The 19,903-nt window shown below is 38.6% G+C and overlaps 1 protein-coding gene across 1 annotated transcript in view; it reads right to left on the reverse strand.

Annotated features, from left to right (window-relative positions):
• Positions 1 to 19,903, reverse strand: part of LOC119512148 — a 237,717-nt gene that overhangs the window by 31,609 nt on the left and 186,205 nt on the right. The window contains exons 23-25 of the mRNA XM_037806639.1: positions 17,605 to 17,688; positions 7,975 to 8,079; positions 4,910 to 5,044 (exon numbers count right to left, since the gene is read on the reverse strand). Coding sequence (XP_037662567.1) covers positions 4,910 to 5,044; positions 7,975 to 8,079; positions 17,605 to 17,688 — 324 coding nt within the window. The remainder of the gene's footprint in view (positions 1 to 4,909; positions 5,045 to 7,974; positions 8,080 to 17,604; positions 17,689 to 19,903) is intronic.

Raw genomic sequence — 19,903 nt, forward strand, 5'->3', positions numbered from 1 at the left:
CATGTAATCTGTGAATAAAGACTGTTTTACTTCTCCATTCCAGTCTGGATGTCTTCTTTCTCTTTTTTTGCCTGATTTCCCTGGTTAGAACTCCAGAACAATCCTGACTAGAACTGATGAGTGTACATTCCTGTCTTATTCTTGATCCTGGGGGAAAGCATTCAGTCTCTCATCATTAGAATGATGTTAGCTACAGGTTTTTTAAAGGTGCCATTTATCAAGTTGAGGGAGTTCCCTTCTATTTCCAGATCACCACGAGTTTTTAAGACGAGTGGATATTGATTTTCTTAACTCTTTTTCAGCATCTATTGAGATATTCATATGGTTTTCATTTTCAATTTGTTAGGAAGAATTACACTGATGGATTTTTAACTATTCAACAAACTGCATTCCTAGGAGAAACCACAATTGGTCACGATATAGTATTCTTTTTATACAATGTTAGACTCAATCTGCTAAAATTTTGTTTAGAATGTTTGCACCCATATTCATGAGAGATACTGATCTTGAATTTTCTTTACTTATAATGTCTTTGTTTTTATCATCAGGGTAATGCTGGTCTCATGGAATGAGTTTGGAAGTATTCCCTCCTCTTCAATTTTCTAGAAAGTTCGTATAGATTTGTTATCATTTCTTCCTTAAATGTTTGGTAGGATTTACCAGTGAAGCCATCTGGAACACAGTTTACTGTGGGAAAAGGCTTTTAACTACAAAAAACTATTCATGCCATTGAGCTTGGTTTTCTTTTGTTTTCTTCCTCATCCCATCCTAGGAGCCAGGTCACCACATCTAGTCCTGAGTCCAATAACTCCATTACCGCCTTTTTACAATTCAGTTGATTTTGTAGTGTACCATTTTGATTCCCTTCTTCTTTCCTTTTCTCTATATTTGTATGTTTTTTTCCAATAGTTTGAAATTCGGGACTACAAGTAACTTTTAAATAACATGTCTGAATATTACCAACTTAATTTCTGTATTGTACAAGACATCCACTTGTATTCATCTATTCCACTACTCCTTTGTAAAGTATTATCTCAAAATACATCTTTATACATTGTGCTCCATTAACATAGATTTTATTATGTTACACATTTGCCTTTAAACCATATAGGAGAAAATGCAGTTACAAACCAAAATTATAATAATGCAGGAATTTATATTTACCTACGTAGTTACTTTCATCTATATCTTTATTTCTTTGTATGGCATCAAGTTGCTGTCTAGCATCCTTTTATTTCAGCCTGAAGGACTCCCTTTAGCATATCTTCTATGGCAGGTCTTCTGTTAATAACTTGTACAACTTTTGTTTATCTGGAAATGTCTCACTCTCTCCTTCATTCTTGAAGGATAATTTTGCCAGATACAGAATTCTTAGTTGACAGATTTTTCTTACAGGATTTTATTGCATCCCCTGCCATATGGTCTTTATGGTTTCTGATGAAAAACTATTACTCTTATTGTAGATCACTTGTACCTGATGATTTATTCTTTCTTTCTTTCTTCTAAAATTCTCTACTTGTCTTTGGGCTTTGACAGTCTGAATATCAGTATGTCAAGGTGTACTGTCTTGAGTGTATTGTACATGACATCAATTAGCTTCTTGGATGTGTACATTCACTTCCATCAGACTTAAGAAATTTTCAGTTACTATTTGTTCAAATATATTTTCTTTCCCTTTATTTCTCTCTCTTGCCCTTCAGGGACTCCTGTGATGCATATGTGTATACAGTTAATGATGTCCAACAGACCGTGTTCATTTTTCTTCATTTTTTTCCTCAGTCTGGATAATTTCAAGTGTCTTATTTTCAAGTTCACCAATCATCTGCTGCATTCTCAAACTGGCTGTAGAACCCCTCAAGTTAGGTTTTAGTTTCAATGTTTGTACTTTTCAGTTCCAGAATTTGTTTAGTTTCCCCTTAGAATTTCTCTCTTCATTTCTGTTCAGAAAAAGTTTACCAAATTTCCTTTACTTCTTTGTCTATGGTTTCCTTTAGAACACTGAACATGTTTAAGACAGTTCATTTAATATCTTTGCAAAATAGCTCCATTAAAGAATTTCCCATGGATGGTTTCTATCAAACACTTTTTTTTTTTTTTTAAATCATCATTTTATTGAGATATATTCACATACCACGCAGTCATACAAAACAAATTGTACTTTCGATTGTTTACAGTACCATTACATAGTTGTACATTCATCACCTAAATCAATCCCTGACACCTTCATTAGCACACACACAAAAATAACAAGAATAATAATTAGAGTGAAAAAGAGCAATTGAAGTAAAAAAGAACACTGGGTACCTTTGTCTGTCTGTTTCCCTCCCCTACTTTTCTACACATCCATCCATAAACTAGACAAAGTGGTGTTTGGTCCTTATGGCTTTCCCAATCCCATTGTCACCCCTCATAAGCTACATTTTTATACAACTGTCTTCGAGATTCATGGGTTCTGGGTTGTAGTTTGATAGTTTCAGGTATCCACCACCAGCTACCCCAATTCTTTAGAACCTAAAAAGGGTTGTCTAAAGTGTGCATAAGAGTGCCCACCAGAGTGACCTCTCGGCTCCTTTTGGAATCTCTCTGCCACTGAAGCTTATTTCATTTCCTTTCACATCCCCCTTTTGGTCAAGAAGATGTTCTCCGTCCCACGGTGCCAGGTCTACATTCCTCCCTGGGAGTCATTCAAACACTTTTTATTCTGTAAATGGGTCATACCTTCTTGTTTCTTTGTAAATCTTCTTATTTTTGGTTGAGAACAGTATATCCAGCATACGATATTGTGGCAAGTCTTGAAATCTAATTCAAGATTTCATCAGCCATTTCTGAGTTTTTTCTAGTTGAAGTTTACAGCTGTTAATTTGTGACTTTTACAAACTATTTTTGCTCAGGAACAGAATAGGCTTAAAGACGTAAGAAACAGTTACAGTTTCTTTAAGTCTCTTCCATTGCCTGAGGCATCAGCTTTGGGGCATGAAACAATGGCCGATCTCTGGCCTGGCCCCTTGGCAATCAAAAGCAGTGATCAGCCATCAGACGACACACCCCTCGTTTTTGGAGGGCAAGGCCCTTATTGTCTACCCAGGCACAAGCTGGTCACACTTGAAAGAAGGACTGAAGTCCCCACAGTTGTCTGCTTAAATCTTGGGGGTGGGGAATGGCAGCATCTATATGGAAGGTAAAGGTCTTCCATATTTACTGAAATCTGCAAGCTTCATTACCCAGTGTTCCCTGGATGGTGCAAGAGTTCCACTGGATTCCAGAGTTTCAGAATAGTGATGCAGGCAAATTCCTCCCAGATCCATAGTTATTTTGGTGGAGAAATGATTCTTGGAATTTGCTCTTCTTCCATCTTACCACAATTCTCTCTGATTCCCTTGTAAAGCTTTCAGGTTTTTACCTCTCACAATGCGAGAGCAGTTTTTCTTCCCCTTCTAAGCTTCTTTATCAGCCACAAAAAAATAGCAACACAAGTTACATTGATTTTTCATTTCTTCTGAATCTTTTTTCAGAAGATGTTGGTAGTCTGGTAGGTGGTCTTCACACAAGATGGAAAGGGTAGTTTTGTTAGCAACATATTTCACAAAAAATTAACTATCGGATTCACCAGTAAAATGAGGAGTTATTATCATCAGTCCCTTTCTTGATGAATGTGTTCACCTCAAATGCTGCTAAAACAGAACATAGCACTGTGTTGGTCACTTGACACCATAAGGCCGATTGTGCTGTGCAGCTTGGTAAGTCAATGTGTGATGCGAGCCTCCCCAAAACCAAATCTGATAAGACATATTAAAAGGGACTCACATTGCTTCTACTATGGAGCTCTATTCAGAGAGATTCAGATCTCCTACAAGGATGAGAAAAAGTTTTCTGATTCCTACACAGCAATTACCGAAAGCATAGAGAGTGGGACTGCAAGAATTATCGAGATCAATTCATCATTCTATCAGAGTCAACTATCAATCAATCAGTCATTCAAGCAGATTTTCCAAAGCCTTTTTAGAGCACACACGTAAGAGGAGCAAACCCAGAATTCCTGAGAGGAGGCGGCTCCTGGGAAAGGGCCCACATCACGTGTAGAGATGTCCCCTTTTTCAAGCAGGAATTGGCAGGCATCACTCTGGGGTCCCAACAGCTCCTGATCCAGAGAAGCATCAGGGCTCAGAATTCCTCACAGCCCTTTCTTGGGGCAAAGTTGATCCTCAGTCTCCACACCTGACCCCACAGCACAGGCACCAGGCAGGAGAGATTTCACTGGTAATTGGACCCTTCCTTGAGCACACAGCTGAGGGTCTGGGCCTTTCTTCTCAGGCTCACCTCTCTGCTAAAGAGGACTTCTGTGGACTTAGATCTCAAATGTGAAACAGAAACACAGACTAGAGCAGTGAGACCCCCTCGAATAACATGGAGGGCTTTAAAAACTTGTGATGCAAAGGCCTCCCCACAAATCACGGAACCTGTTACTGAGGGCCACACCTGGGAGCCTGTTAGTGGTAATCTCCCCAGGGTATCTCAAGCTCCTTTAGGGCTGAGACCAAGAAAAGGTTGTCTGAGCCTCAGAGCCTGGCTGTCTCTAACTTGTGCAGAAATCTCCTGGGCATCATGTAGGCGGCAGATGTAACTCAGCTTGTTGAGGGGTCTTATATTCTAAGTTTCAATAAGCTCCCAGGCAAAGCTCACACTTCTGGTACATATACCACTCTCTGAGAATCGAGAACCTTTCCAAGTTTTACATTACATGTTTTAATTTCTTAAGTGTATGAAATTGAAAGGAACTGGTTCTAGCCTCAAGGCAAAGCCCTTTCTATCTCTTCAAAGCACGGGAGCAGGTTACCTGGGAGAAAACATTAAAAAACATGCAATTCTTTTCAAATACAGTATAAATGTTTCATGTGAGGAGGTTACTTACCTAATAAATTAGTAAAACCGTTCTCCTGGGTCTTTAAATTTGAGGCCAATTCAGTATATTCCATGACGTTTTGCTGGGGGTAACCTAAGGGAGACAACCCTGAGCTGTGCTTAAATCCTGACTGCATGTATTCCTCTATAAATATATACTACCTTGCATGGTGTTCTGAGAGCAGCATGGTGCAACAGGCTGCCCTGGAGGGAGAGCACAGGACATGGAGTTCCACCCGTCTGAGATTCCTGTGATCCTGGGCAGTAAAGGACTTTGTTCTCTCTGCTGGGGACTGTGGGAAGGATGTCAACTCACAGAATGGCTGAGCATAAGGGTGAGGGAAGATAAAATTTGTCAGGAAGATGTGTACACTGAAAAGTGCCCTACCCTTATTGTTCACAGTTATCTATTTTGAAGTGCCGTAAATGAAGGTGGTTTCAAGGATGATTAGGCTCACTCTTCCATTTTGACAGAGAAAGGAATATGATGCACATTTCAGTTTTAAGGCAAAACTTGTTTCTTCCTAAGGAATGATGCCAACAAAGAGTTGCTTTGACCAGTTTGAACATAACTGGCTCTCTTGTTTTGCAGAAGCTGGAAAAATCCTGATGCATACTATGCATTCATCCACACTGTGGGTCTATACTCAAGAGAGGTCTCAGAGGACCTGGGTCTGTCTCTACTTGACCTGCTTTTAAGGAAAAGGAATTTCTGATTTTTGCCATTTATTGATGAGAATGAAAGTGCAAAAGCTAATGGACCTGATCAACAACCCGTCATAGGATCTAATTTCAAGACTGATGTACTAATTTCCACACTGATGCTGTAACTCCCATCTATTCATCATGGGTAAGAATTAACTGTTGTAAGTGACTGTAGCAACCCATGGATATCTGAGTATATTTTGAGGGTCATGATGTCTCAGGGCGAGGTCAAGACCAGGCCTTTATTCTAGCCTCCAAGTGAGTGGCCAAACTGACCAGGGAGGAGGAACTCATCCCCAATGAGCAAGTTGGCAGGGCCCCAGCCCCGTCCTATGCTGAGTGCCACAGAGCACTCAAGAAGTGTCTGCAAGGATGTGAAGTTCCAACACAACACCAGTGTCAGAGCTGATTTTCACATGGTTTACTGACAATCTTCAGAGCTACTGAGGGATCTGTGCTCAGGACAGCTACACACTGTACAGGGAAACTGGTAGGAGGCCTTGGTAGTGAATGGCCAGTGATCAAGATTCACAGTTTTCTGTTACTAAGACCCTGAAGCATCATTAGGATTAGTGACACCTAATAACTGGTTGGCTTAATCATGCACGCAGTGTGCTAAAAATGGACTGTTCATCTTGTATCACCCAGTGAGCATGATAAAACATTAGTAAAGACAAAGGCAATGTTGGAGATTAAATCACATCCCCACAAGACACAATCAAGTTTTAATACCAGGTGCTGTCGGTGTGAACTCATTCAAATAAGGATCTTTGAAGACCCTCTTAACAAGAGGTCAGTAGAATCAGGGTGGGCCTTAATCCAATATGAGTGGAGTTGGAATGAAAGGAAATTTGGAGGTGGAATGGAAGCCGAAGAAGAACAAAGGAGACAGGCTGTCATGAGTAACTTGAGAATGACTGCCAGCAAGCCACCACCAGAAGCCAAGACCCAGGAGAAAGCACGGCCATCAATTCCTTGAGTTTAGACTTATACCCTCGAAAGCTGTAAGACAATAAATTCCTGTTGTCGAAGCCAACCACTTTGTAGGATTTGTTGTAGCATCCCAGACAAACTAGATCACCATTCAGACAATGCAGCAAAATATCAATTTTTACTTAATGTTGCTGTTTATAAAATACAATGGCAATTATGGTTGGTTATAAAGCCTGTTTACTGATCATCTTTTTTTAACATGGCACAAATTAGGTATTAACTAGTTAATAACTAATAACTGGTTATTAGTTATTGTCCTGATTGCTAATTGTCCTTTTCCAGTTTTCTTTCTAATTATATATATCCACCTGTTTTAGTCTCCCAGGCTGCTTAACACAGATACCATGAAATGGGTTGGCTTAAACAAGGGGAATTTATTAGTTACAGTTCAAGGCCAAGAAAATGAACACTGAGGCATTATCAAGGCAATGTTTTCTTCCCGAAAACTGGCTGCCCGCAATCCTTGGTTCCTCCGCCTCATGGCAAAGCACATGACAGTGTCTGCTGCTCTCTCCCTTCTCTTCTGGTTTCCATTGCTCTCAGTTTCTGGCTTCCATGGCTCTGTCCCATTTTCTTTCCCTCTTCTCCCACTCCCCCATCCCTTGCTTTCTATTCATTCCTTTTATAAAGGGCTCCAGTAATACGATTAAGTTCCATCTTGAATGAGGTGGGTCAAAGCTTAAATGAAGTAGCCTCATCAAAATATCCTAATTCCAATGGGTTTACACCCACAGGAGTGGATTAGATTTAAGAAAGTATTTCTCTGGGGTACATACAGCTTCTACCACACCACCTTAAAGCTTTTCTTTGTCATTTTGGGCATGTTGGGTCTCACATTTCTCCAGAGGTGCCCAATTTATTTCTCTCAGTTTTGGTGTTTGAGCACCAGCAGAAAAGCCAGGGTCTGCTTTGCTCCCCCATGCAAATACAATTAAACAGGCTAATGCCTGCAGGGTGGGTGATCAGGAGGGATGTGGGAAGGCTGGGCTTTCCCGAGCCCTGTCAGTTACTGGAGCTCACATGCACACGGAACCTGCAAGTGCTGCTGAGTGATCATCATTACATTAGCCAGGACTTGTTACCAGGAACTTGCAAAGTTGGATCCGGTTCTCTAAGCATCGACCAGAGCATGAGAACCTGTTCCACATATGCACTTCAAGGATCACCCCAAAACACAGGGATATTCAGCTTAGGCCATAGACTTCCATAGTCAATGGAGGGCTAGGCAAAGGATGTTGAACATTTCTTTCTTTTGTATTTGTGTTTGTTTTTTTTCCCCAGAAGTTTATAGATTGGTAAAACTATGGGAAAAAACATTAGCTACAAAAAATAGTCCTACAGAAGTATGTGTACTTGTAAGTAAAAACACATACTTACTTGGTTTTATGATGTTTTTTGTAGTTGATTTGGCTGCTGACCTTGTTGTTTCATCAAATTTATGATTATATGGAACTTCAGAAGATGCACGCTGTAGTACTTCATCTCAAGTGCAGTAAAACAAATGCATGTTAATACCAGCAATACAGCATTGAGATATTTTGCTCTGTAAGTACCTAGAGCTGTCTACGAATTCAGTGAATATAAATGACCCAAGATCAATTGATATGTGACTTTATATTCTAAAATACCTTTTCTTGGGAAGGGGAGATCCTCTAACCTGAATCGTTTCTGAGAAATTGCGATTGCATTAGATATCCTGCATAGTAAACATTGCCCACAAACAACACTTGGCCAGAAACTTTGCCACAAATCTTCTGGCTTTTAGGGTCATAATTTTCCTACCTTCTTTTGTTGTCATTCTGGTCCCCTCTCTGAGACTTTCCCCAAGCTCTCCCAGAAAAATTAGGTGGAGGTTTTTGGTGTAGAAACAAAGCATAAAACATTTTATGAGACCCAGAAGCTCTTTGTTTATAATAGTCATTGCTAATTTCTCATGGTTATACATTTTAAAAACATGTTTATTTTTCACTACCCCCCCTTTTTATCTTTTACAGTAGGAAATATACATATTATGAAACCATCTTACCCATTTTGAAGTATTAAATTCAGTGACATTAAGTACATCGACATCATTGTATTAATTTCACCAATGTCCATTTCCATCACCAACAGAATCTGCTGAGCATTAACTCCCCATCCTCACCTTATCAACATCTCATGGTATCTTTATGAATTTGCCTATTATTATTTTTTAGATACTTTATATAAATGGAATCATACCATTTTTGTCTTTTTTGTGTCTGTTATATTTCACATAGCATAATGTTTTCTAGGTTCATCCATATTGTAGCATGTATCAGAACCTCATTCCTTTTTATGGCTGAATAAAATGCCAGTGTATGTATATATCACATTCTGTTTATCCATTCATTTGTAGATGAATATCCTGGCTGTTTCCACATTTCAACTTACATGAATAATGCTGCTATGAACATTGACAAGTATCTATTTAAGTCCCTTTTTTCAATTCTTTGGGGTCTAGAGGAGGAGAATTGCTGTTTTATATTAGTTTTACTTCTTGATGAACACCCAAACTGTTTTCCACAGCTGTTGCACCATTTTCCATTCCCACCAATACACAATGGTTCCAATTTTTCCACATCCTCGCCAACAATTATTATTTTCCATTTTTAGCTGCCCTATGTGAAACGGTATCCTATTGTAGTTTTGATTTCCGTTTCCTTAATGGCTAGTGATGTTTAGCATGTGCTTGTTGGTCATTTCTATAACTTCTTTGAAGAAATTCCTAGTCAAGTCCTTTCCCATTTTTTAATAGGGTTGTTTGATTTTTGTTGAGTTGCATGACCACTTTATATATTAAATCCTTATCAGATATATGATTTCCAGATATTTTCTCCTATACTATAGGTTATCTCTTCACTTTTTGATACTGTCCTTTGGTGTTCAAGAGTTTTTAATTTTGGAAATCCAGTTTATATATTTTTCTTCAGATACTGATGCTTTTGTTGTCATATCTAAGAATCAATTGCCTAAAATAAGGTCCTGAAGATTTCCCCCTATGTTTTCTTGTAAGAGTATTATGGTTTTAGCTCTTATATTTAGGTCACTGATCCATTTTGAGTTTTTTTAATAGGTGAGAGGTAGGGATCCACAGTCATTCACTTGCATGTGGATACCCACTTGTCCCAGCACCGTTTACTGAAGACTATCTTTACCCGCTGAGTGGACTGGCACCTGTGTCAAAAAGCACCTGACCACAAACACATGCATTTGTCTCCAGACTCTCAATCTTATTCAATTGGTCTATATATCTTTCCTTATGCCAGCACCACACTGTTTCGATTATTTTAGCTTTTTAATGCATTATGAAATTGGGAAGTGTGAATCCTCCAACTCTGTTCTTTCTGAAGATGATTTTGTCTATTCAAGGTCCCTTACCCTTCCATATGAATGTGATATTTGGATTTTCTATTTCTGCAGAAAAGTTTGTTTTGATTTTGATAGGGATTACCATGAATGTGTAGATCACTTTGGATACTATTTACATTTTAATGATATTAAATATTCCAATCCACGAACAATGGATGTCTTTCCATTTGTTTAGGTCTTCTTAATTTTCTTTCAGCAATGTTTTGCAATTTTCCATGTCCTATTTTTTCACCGCCTTGGTTTAATTTATTCCTAAGTATTTAATTCTTTTAGATGTTACCGTAAATGGACTTGTCTCCTTAACTACTGTGCCAGTTCGAATGTATTATGCCCCCCAAATGCCATTATCTTTGATGCAATCCTGTGTGGGCAGACATATTAGTGTTGATTAGATTGCACATCTTTGAGTTTTTCCACGGAGATGCAACCCACTCAACTGCGGGTGATAATTCTGACTGGATAATTTCCATGGAGGTGTGGCCCCACCCATTTAGCCTGGGCCTTGATTAGTTTACTAGAGCACTATATAAGTTCAGACAGAAGGAGCGAGCTTGCTACAGCCAAGAGGGACACTTTGAAGAATGCACGGGAGCTGAGAGAGGAGTTACAACTTACAGAGACATTTTGGAGACAGCCTTTGAAAGTAGACTTTGCTCCGGAGAAGCTAAGAGAGGACAAACTCCCCAAGAGCACCTAAGAGTGACATTTTTGAGGAGCAGCAGCCTAGACAGGAATGTCCTGGGAGAAAGCCCTTTTGAAACCAGAACTCCAGAGCAGATGCCAGCCACGTGCCTTCCCAGCTAACAGAGGTTTTCCAGATGCCACTGGCCATCTTCCAGTAAAGGTACCTGATTGTTGATTCGTTACCTTGGGCACTTTATGGCCTTAAGACTACAACTGTGTAGCCAAATAAACCCCCTTTTATAAAAGGCAATCCATTTCTGGTATTTTGCATAATGGCAGCATTAGCTAACCAGAACAACTGCCTTTACAGGTTGTTCATTATGGTATATAGAACCACAACTGATGTTTTGTGTGTTTATTTTGAACCCAGCAACTTTGATGAATTGATTTATTAGCTCTAGTAGCTTTCTTGTATATTCTTTGAAATTTTCTATGTGTAGATATATGTCATTTGAGTATACAGATTGTCTTTTAGAGATTGTTTTATTTCTTCCTTTTCTGTTTGGATGCTCATTATTTCATCATCTTACCTAATTGCTCTGGCTAGTTTCCAGTATAATATTGAAAAATAGTGATCACAGCAGGCATCCTTGTCTTAGTTCTGATCACAGGGAAAAGCTTTCATTCCTTCACCATTGATTATGATGAAGGAATCATCAGCAAGTTAGCTGCAGGTTTTTCAGAAATGTTCTTTATCATGTTGAAAAAGTTCTCATCTCTTCCCAGTTTTCTGAGTGTTTTATCATGAAAGGATGTTGAATTTTGTCAAACGCCTTTTCAGCATTGAGATGATCATGCGTTTTTTGTTTCATTTTGTTTTGCTTTGTCTTCGTTCCATTAAAGTGGTTCATTCCATTGACTTTTGTATCTTTAACCACTGTTGCATTCATGGAATAAATCTCTGGTCATAGTATATAATCTTTTTATTATATTGTTTGATTTGGTTTGTTGGTTATCATGTTGAGGATTTTTGCATTTAAGTTCATGAGGGATTATTATTCTGTATTTTTCTTTTTTGTGTGTGCTTTCTTTATCTGGGGTTGGTATCAGAATAATTCTGGCCTAGTTAGGAAGTTTCCCTCCTCTTCATTTTTTTGGGAAGAGTTTGAGAAGGATTTGTGTTAATTCTCCTTTAAATATTCGGCAGAATTCAGCAGTGAAGCCATCTGGTCTTAGGACTTTCTCTTATAGAGAGGATTCAAATTACTGATTCAATCTCTTTTCTTCTTTTAGGTCTCTTCAGGTTTCCTATTTATTCTTGAGTCATTTGGTAAACTCTGTGTTTCCTAGGAATTTCTCCATTTAATCTATGTTATCTAATTTTGTGGCATACAATTGTTCATGGTATTCTCTCACAATTCTTTTTATTTCTGTAATGATGTAATAATGTCCCCATATTCTTTTCTGATTTTAGTTAGTTGCATCATGTCCTTTTTTTTTGTCAGTCTGGATACTGTCTTCTCAATTTTACTGATTTTTCAAAGAATCAAATTTGGTTTTCTTGATATTCTCGATCTTTCTTCTATTTTCTATTTCACTTAGCTCTAATATTTATATTTCCTCCTTCTGCTAACATTGGGTTTAATTTTCTCTTCTAGTTATTCCAGGTGTGAAGTTAGGTTATTGATATTGTGATCTTTCTTCTTTTTAAGATCAAGCATTTAATGCTATAAATTTCCCCCCTGAGTAGTGCCTTTCTGAATCCCATAAGATTTGGTATGCTGTATTTTCCATTTTATTCATCTCTTAATATTTTCTAATTTTACTCAAGATTTCTTCTTTGACCCATTAGTTGAAGAGTGTGCTGTTGAATTTCTACATATTCTTAAATCTTTCTGTTTTTCTTCTGTTATTGATTTCTACCTTCATTCCATTTTGGTCAGAGAATATACTTTGTATAATTCCAATCTTTGAAAATTTATCAAAAGTGTCTTGTGTCCTAATATTAGTCTATCCTGAATAATGTTCCGTGTGCATTGAGAAGAATACGTATTTTGTTGATATTGGGAAGAGCATTCTATATATGTCTTTTACTTCTAATTGGTTTATAGTATGATTCAAGGTCTCTGTTCTGGTTTGCCAAGGCTGCCATTACACAAAATACCAGAAACGGATTGTCTTTCATAAAGGGGACTTATTAAGCTACAAATTTACAGTTCTAAGGCCATAAAAGTGTCCAAACTAAGGCATCAACAAAAGGATATCTTCACTGAAGGAAAAGATGATGGCATCCAGAACACCTCTGTCAGCTGGGAAAGCACATGGCTGGCATCTGCTGGTCTTTTGCTGCCAAGTTGTGTTTCAAAATGGCTTTCTCTAAAATGACTCTGGGCTTCTGTCTCCCTTAGCTTCTCTCAGCTCATTGCTTGGTTCCCCTGGGGCATTTCTCTCTAAGCATCTGGGTGTCCTCTCTTGCTTCTCTGCAGCGAACTCTGGGCTTCATCTCTTAGCTTTAGCAACTTCAGATGTCCATCTGTCTGCATCTCCAAGCATCTGTCGGCTCTTCTACTGGGGCAAACTCTGGATTACGCAACTTAGCTTCTTTGCAAAATGTCTCTTGCAGCTTCACCAACTGTTACTATAGAACTGTCTATTTTCCCCTTTAATTCCTTCATTTTTGCTTCATATATTTTGGGGCTCAGTTATTAGGTGTGTGTATGTTTCTATTTCTTATATCTTCTTGTTTTAATGAAACTTGCATCAACATATACTGTCTTTCTTTGTCTACTGGAAACTTTTCTGACTTAAAGTCTATTTTGTTTGACAATAATATATTTATTTCAGATCTCCGTTGGTTACTATTTACACAGAATATCTTTTTCTATCCTATTACCTTCAACCTCTTTGTGTCTTTGTATCTGAGGTGAGTCTCTTTAGACAGCATTTAGATGGATCATGGTTTTAATCCAGTCTACCAGTGTCTTCCTTTTAATAGGTGAGTTTAATTCATATAAATTTAAGGTAATTAAAGGAAAGGATTTATTTCTGCTTTTTAGCTATTTGCTTTCTTTGTGTCATAGGTTTTTTGATCCTCAATTATTCCATTACTACCTTATTAAATTTAGTTGATTTTTTTTGTAGTGGATCTATGGCCAAGTATGTAGCTCCAGGAAAAAAAAAGTTGTTCTAAATCTTAATCCCATTCTTGCAGGTGTGAACCCATTGTGAATAGGACCTTTTGAAGATATTATTAGTTAAGGTATGGTCAACTGAATCAGTTTGGATCTTAGTCCTATTATTGGAGGCCTTATAAAGAGAAAGCCAGAAACTGGAAATTCAACAGAACATGGAAGAGAAAGGAGAGAAAATGGCCACATGATGGGAAAGCTGAGGAACCCAAAGACTGCCAGCTAGCCAAAATATAACCCATTCCAGGAGAAATCAAACCTTTCATTCTTAGAAACTATGAGACAATAAATTCCCATTTTTTAAGCAAACACATTGTGTGGTATTTGTCATAGCAGCCTGGAAACTAAGATACTACCATTTTGAGTCCCTTCTTTTTTCTTTTCTTCTGTACTTTTTAGTTATGTTCTTAGTAGTTACCTTAGAGATTACAGTTACATCTCAAACTTATAACAACAAAGTCTGAACAATACCAATTAGTTTCTGTAGTGTACAAGAGTTCCACAAGTATACACCTCTGCCCCTACCCCTTCATAATGTTATTGTCTCAGATTATACCTTTATCCATTGTATGCCAATTAACATGAATTTTACTGGTGTTTTACATGTTTACCCATAAGTCATAAAAAAGGAGTTATAAATCAAAAGTACAATACAGGCTTTTATATTTACCTATATAGATACATGAACCAATATCTTATTCATTTTTATGGCTTTGAATTACTGTCTAGTGTCCTGTTATTTCAGCCTGAAGGACTCCCTTTAGCAGGGTAGGTCTTCTGGTACTGTACTCCTTCAATTTCTGCTTATCTGGAAATGTCTTCATTTTTCCTTCATCCTTGAAGGATAATATTGCCAGATATAGAATTCCTAGTTGACAGTTTTTCTTTCAGGACTTTAAATATGTCATCCTAATGCCATATAGTCTCAATGGTTTCTGATGAGAAATCAGCAGCTAATCTTATTGAACATTCCTTGTATGTAATGCATCACCTCTGTCTTGCTGCTTTAAAATTCTTTGCCTTTGGGTTTTGACAATTTCAGTATACAGTCTCACTGTGGGACTCTGAGTGTACCTTCTTAGAGTCAATGAGCTTCTCAGATGTGTATATTCATACTTTTCATCACATTTCAGAATTATTTGATCATACTTCTTTTGTGCCCTTTCTCATCCTTCTGAGACTCATATGATGTGTTATGCTGGTATACTTAATGGTATACCACAGATATCTCAGGCTCTGTTCATTTTTCTTCATTCTTTTTTCTTACATCTCAATTCTGTATAATTTCAATTGTCTTATTTTTAAGTTCACTGATCCTCTGCTGCATTCTGAAATTGGCTGTTGAACCCTTCAAGTGAGGTTTTCATTTCAATTATTGTACTTTTCAGGTAGAGATTTTGTTTCAGTTCCTTCTTAAAATTTCCATCTCTTTATATTGTTGGGACAATGTTTTCCTAATTTTCTTTACTTCTTTGCTCACAGCTTCCTTTACTTCATTGAACATACTTAGGACAGTTCATTTAACAACTTTGAAAAATAGTTCCAATGCATGAGTTTCCTCAGGGATAGTTATTCTCAAATTCTTTTTATCTTGTGAATGGCACATACTTTCCTCCTTCTTTGTGTATCTTGTGATTTTGGGTTAAAACTGTGCATTCTGAGTATTATATTGTGGTAAATCTGGAAATTTAATATTCCTGCTCATCAGGGACTGCTGATTTTCTTTCTGCTGAGGGATAAAGCTGTCAGTTTATGACTTTTACAAATGGCTTTTGCTCCCTAATGGGAAGGGGGGGAAGTTATTGTCTCTTTAAATCTCTTTCATGCCCCGAGGCATCAGCCTGTGAGTCATGAAACAATGGACATTCTCTGTGCTGGCCAGTTGACAATCAAAAGCAGTGATCAGCAATCAGATGGCACACCCTCATTTTGGAAGGACAATATCCTTATTGCCCACCCTGGTACAAGTAAACCACACCAGAAAAGAGGGTTGTCATCCCCACTGCTAGCTGCCATGAGGTCAGGGGAGGGGGATACTGGCCTCTACATAGAAGACAAATTCATAATTATTTACCAAAATCTACCAGCCTCTTTATCCAGCCCTTTTCTGGGTGCTGAAAGTGCTCCATCAGATTCCAGAGTAACAAAATAGTTAATTCAGGCAGTCCCTGCCAGCTCAAAAGTTGTTTTGTGGCAGACAGATTCCTGAAATTTCCTACTCCATGATCTTACCACAGTCTTCTCTCATTTCCTTGTAAAGCTTTCGGATTTCTACCTCTTGCTGGGAGAGAGCAGTTTCATCTCCCCTTATAGGCTTGCTTTGCTAAGCCACAGAAAAATATCCACAAATTAGACTGATTTTGCATTTGTTCTGAATTCATTTTCAGAAGATGTTGGTAGATTGGTGAGTGGTCTATGCACAAGATAGAATAGGTGCTTTTGTTAGGGACATATCCTAAAAAATTAACCATCAGATTCACTAGTAAAATGATGGATTCTCATCACTAGCCATCTTCTTGATGAATGTGTTGACCTAAAGTCCTGAAAATACTGCTCAAACAGAATTCAGCATTGTTGTTCACTTAACAGTGCCCGAGGCCAACTCTGGCATGGTGCTGTGCATGTTAGAAGGTCCATGTGTGATGGGATCCCCAAATACTGAATCTGATACACATTTTCAAATGGACTCACATCCCTTCTACCTGTGTGGCTGTTTTCAAAGAGATTGAGGTCTACTACAAGAGAAAGTCTTCTGATTCCCAGACAGCAATCACTGAAATCATGCAAGATGGGAAAACAATAATTATCTTGATCAATTCATTATTCAATCAGAGCCAACTACTGTAAGTCAAAGCAGATATACTAAGATCTCTTTTACAGCACACCTGAAAGAGGAGCAAACCCAGAATTCCTGAGAAAAGGCAGTTCTTGGGAAAGGACCCAAATCATGTGGAGAGAAATCTCCTCTTTCCAAGCAGGAATGGGCAGGCATCACTCTGGGATCCCAACCTCTCCCATCCAACAGCTCCCGACCCCAAGAGAAGCATCAGGGCTCACACTTCCTCACAGCCCTTTCTCAGGCCAAAGGTGATCCTCAGTCTTGACCCCTGACCCCACAGCACAGCCACCAGGCAGGAGAGATTTCATGGAAATTGCACCCTTCTTGAGCACATGGCTGTTGGTCTAGATTTTTTTTTTCTTTTTGCTTAATCTCAACTCTCTGTCTTAGATCTTCACAACTTTTAAATGAGGGGCTTAATTAAATCAATGAGTCTCAAGCCTGGAGTCACCTGGAAGGCTTTAAGAACTACTGATGCAAAGGTCTCACCAAAGACCATGGAATCTGATCACTGGGGGACCACGGTATCTGTTTGTAACAGTTATCCCAGGGGATTCTCAGGCTTCTTAGGGCAGAGACCACGGGAGAAGGTCTGTCTGAATCCCAGAGCCTCACCCTCTCTCATGTGAGCAGATATCTCCTGGGTACCTTGGTTGAGATGGATGTGATTCAGGCCATTGAGGTGGGGTCCGACATTCTGCAGCTTTAATAAGTTCCAAGCTGATACTCATGCTTCTGGTACATGAACCACACTTTGAAGAGAAAGATCCTTTCCAAGTGTTTGTACTCTATGTTTTTCTTAATTTCATGGGAATTTGACACTTAAAAGCATCTGCTACTGTCTCAAAGGAAAGCACTTTCTTTCCCCTAAAGCAGCAGGATCAGGTTATCTGTAAAACAACTGACAAGCATACACATCTTTTTTTCAAATACACCACAAATATTTCATATGAAGAGGTTACTTACCCAATATCATAGGCAAGTTTTCAACGTGATCCTTGAAATTTGATGAAAGCATAGTATGTTTCAAGGCCTTTTGCTGGGTATACCCTACAGGAAAATAAACCTCAGCTGTGATTAAATATTTCATTGATTCTGCATGTGTTTCTTTATGAATTGATAATATTTTTATGGAATTTTGAGAGGAGTATCATGTAATAGGAAGGCTCTGGGGGAAAGGGTGCTGTACTTGGTGGTCTAGTCCAACCCTTTAGAAGCCTGTGATCTTAGAAAGTAAAGTCCTGTGAGACTTGATTTTATTCTATGAGAGTGGTGGGTAAGATGCAAACCAACTGGATGGCCGTGTAAGGAAAAGAAGAATTAAAATTTACCGACATGATATGTAAACTGAAAAGTGCCCTGACTTTATTACTCACTGTTATTTTAAATTATGAACTTCAGTAAATGATCCTTGTCCCAAAGCTGATTATGCTATTATTCAGGTATGTGAAAGCAAAGGAAGACAACAAGCAATACAGTTTTTTTCAAAGCAAAATCATCCCCTCATTCAGGAACAATCCCAACAACATTTAATCATGTTGGAAATATGTTGCTTTGTTGTTTTGCAGAATGGGGGAAAAGCTGCATACTCTGCACCCATTGCAAATATAGACACCCAGGTCTGTATTTGGGTGGAGGCTCACAGGGATTGTATCTGCCCCTATTTGATCAGTTTGTTAAGCAGAAAGAATTTCTGATTTCTCCATTTACTAATAAAAACTGAAGGTGCAAAAGTCAATGACCTTTAAAAGGGTTGTGGACAGATTTCAAATCTTCTGCCAACACATATGTGACACTCCATGGATGGGAACTCAGCTTAATTATCATGTCACAGAGCACTCAGGAAGTGCCTACAAGAATGTGAATTTCCAACAGAAATATAGTGACAAAAATGATTTTCACATGGTTTACTCACAGATAATCTCCATAGAAACTGATTAATCTACTCATAAGAGCTATATGCTTTGCAGGAAAATTGGCAGAAAGGCCAAAATGGTATACAAAAAAATGATTTCAAGTATGATTACTTTGATCCCATAAATGACAAATGTGTAATTCTGCATTATTGAGATATTGGAGAATCTATAGAAATAGATAAACAGAATAGTGCAATCACTGTACTATAAATGTTCTGTCAATTGTGACTTCAAGTGAGCATGATAAATCATTGTGAAGAACAAAGCCATTATTGGTACTGAATTATATCTCCCACAATATATGTTCTAGTCCTAAACCCTGGTTTTTGGGTATGAATTTATTTTGAAACAAGGGATGTTTGAAGATCCTGTTAAAATGAGGCCGGCCAAATAGGAAGAGGGTGGGCCTGAATCCAAAATGACTGGATTCCTAATAAGGAGAAAAAATTAGGACTCAAAAGAGAAACCACAGGAAGAAGTGAACGACACAGATCTCAATGTGACAGCAGCTTTAACTGGTTACCATCAAGCCACCACCACAACTCTACAGACTTGGAAGAAAGCATGGCCTGCTGATATCTTGATTTGGGTCTTCTAGCCTCCAAAACTGTGAGACAATAAATTCCTGTTATTTAAGCCAGGCAGTTTGTGGTATTTATTATGGCAGAGAGCAAACTAAAACAGCAATCAAGACTATGCAGTAAAATATCAACTTGTATCTTAAACATGTGGTTTATAAAATGCATTGGTGAGGAGGCAGGGCAAGATGGCGGAGTGGTGAGGTGTAGGTTTTAGTTACTTCTCCAGGGCAGTAGGTAGAAAGCCAGGAACTGCATGGACCGGGCACCACAGAGCAATCTGACTTTGGGCATACTTCATACAACACTCATGAACATGTGGAACAGCTCAGTTCAGCGAAATCTGTAAGTTTTCATGGCCAGGGGACCCGCGCCCCTCCCTGCCAGGCTCAGTCCCGCAGGAGGAGGGGCCATCAGTGCTGGGAACAAGGAGGGAGAACTGCAGTTTTGGATCTTATCGGAAACTCATTCTACTGATCCAAACTCCAAACATAGGTAGACTGAGACTAGACACCAGAGAATCTGGGAGCAGTCAGCCTGGCAGAGAGGAGATAGGGATAGCAAAAACAGCAAGGAAAACCCAAAAATAAAAGTGGAGACTTTTTGGAGTTCTGATGAACATAGAACAGGGAACAGCAGGGCTCAGGCAGTGTCAGGCTCATATGCAAATCCAGAAGGCGAGTTTCTTTGTCTGAAGAGCCAGTTTCTCTGCTCCCTTGATCGTTCCTTAATGGCCTTAATCTCCTTGTCTCTTAGCATTTCAATAGTCCA

Source organism: Choloepus didactylus, chromosome 17 (assembly GCF_015220235.1).
Source record: "Choloepus didactylus isolate mChoDid1 chromosome 17, mChoDid1.pri, whole genome shotgun sequence".
Lineage (NCBI taxonomy): Eukaryota > Metazoa > Chordata > Mammalia > Pilosa > Megalonychidae > Choloepus > Choloepus didactylus.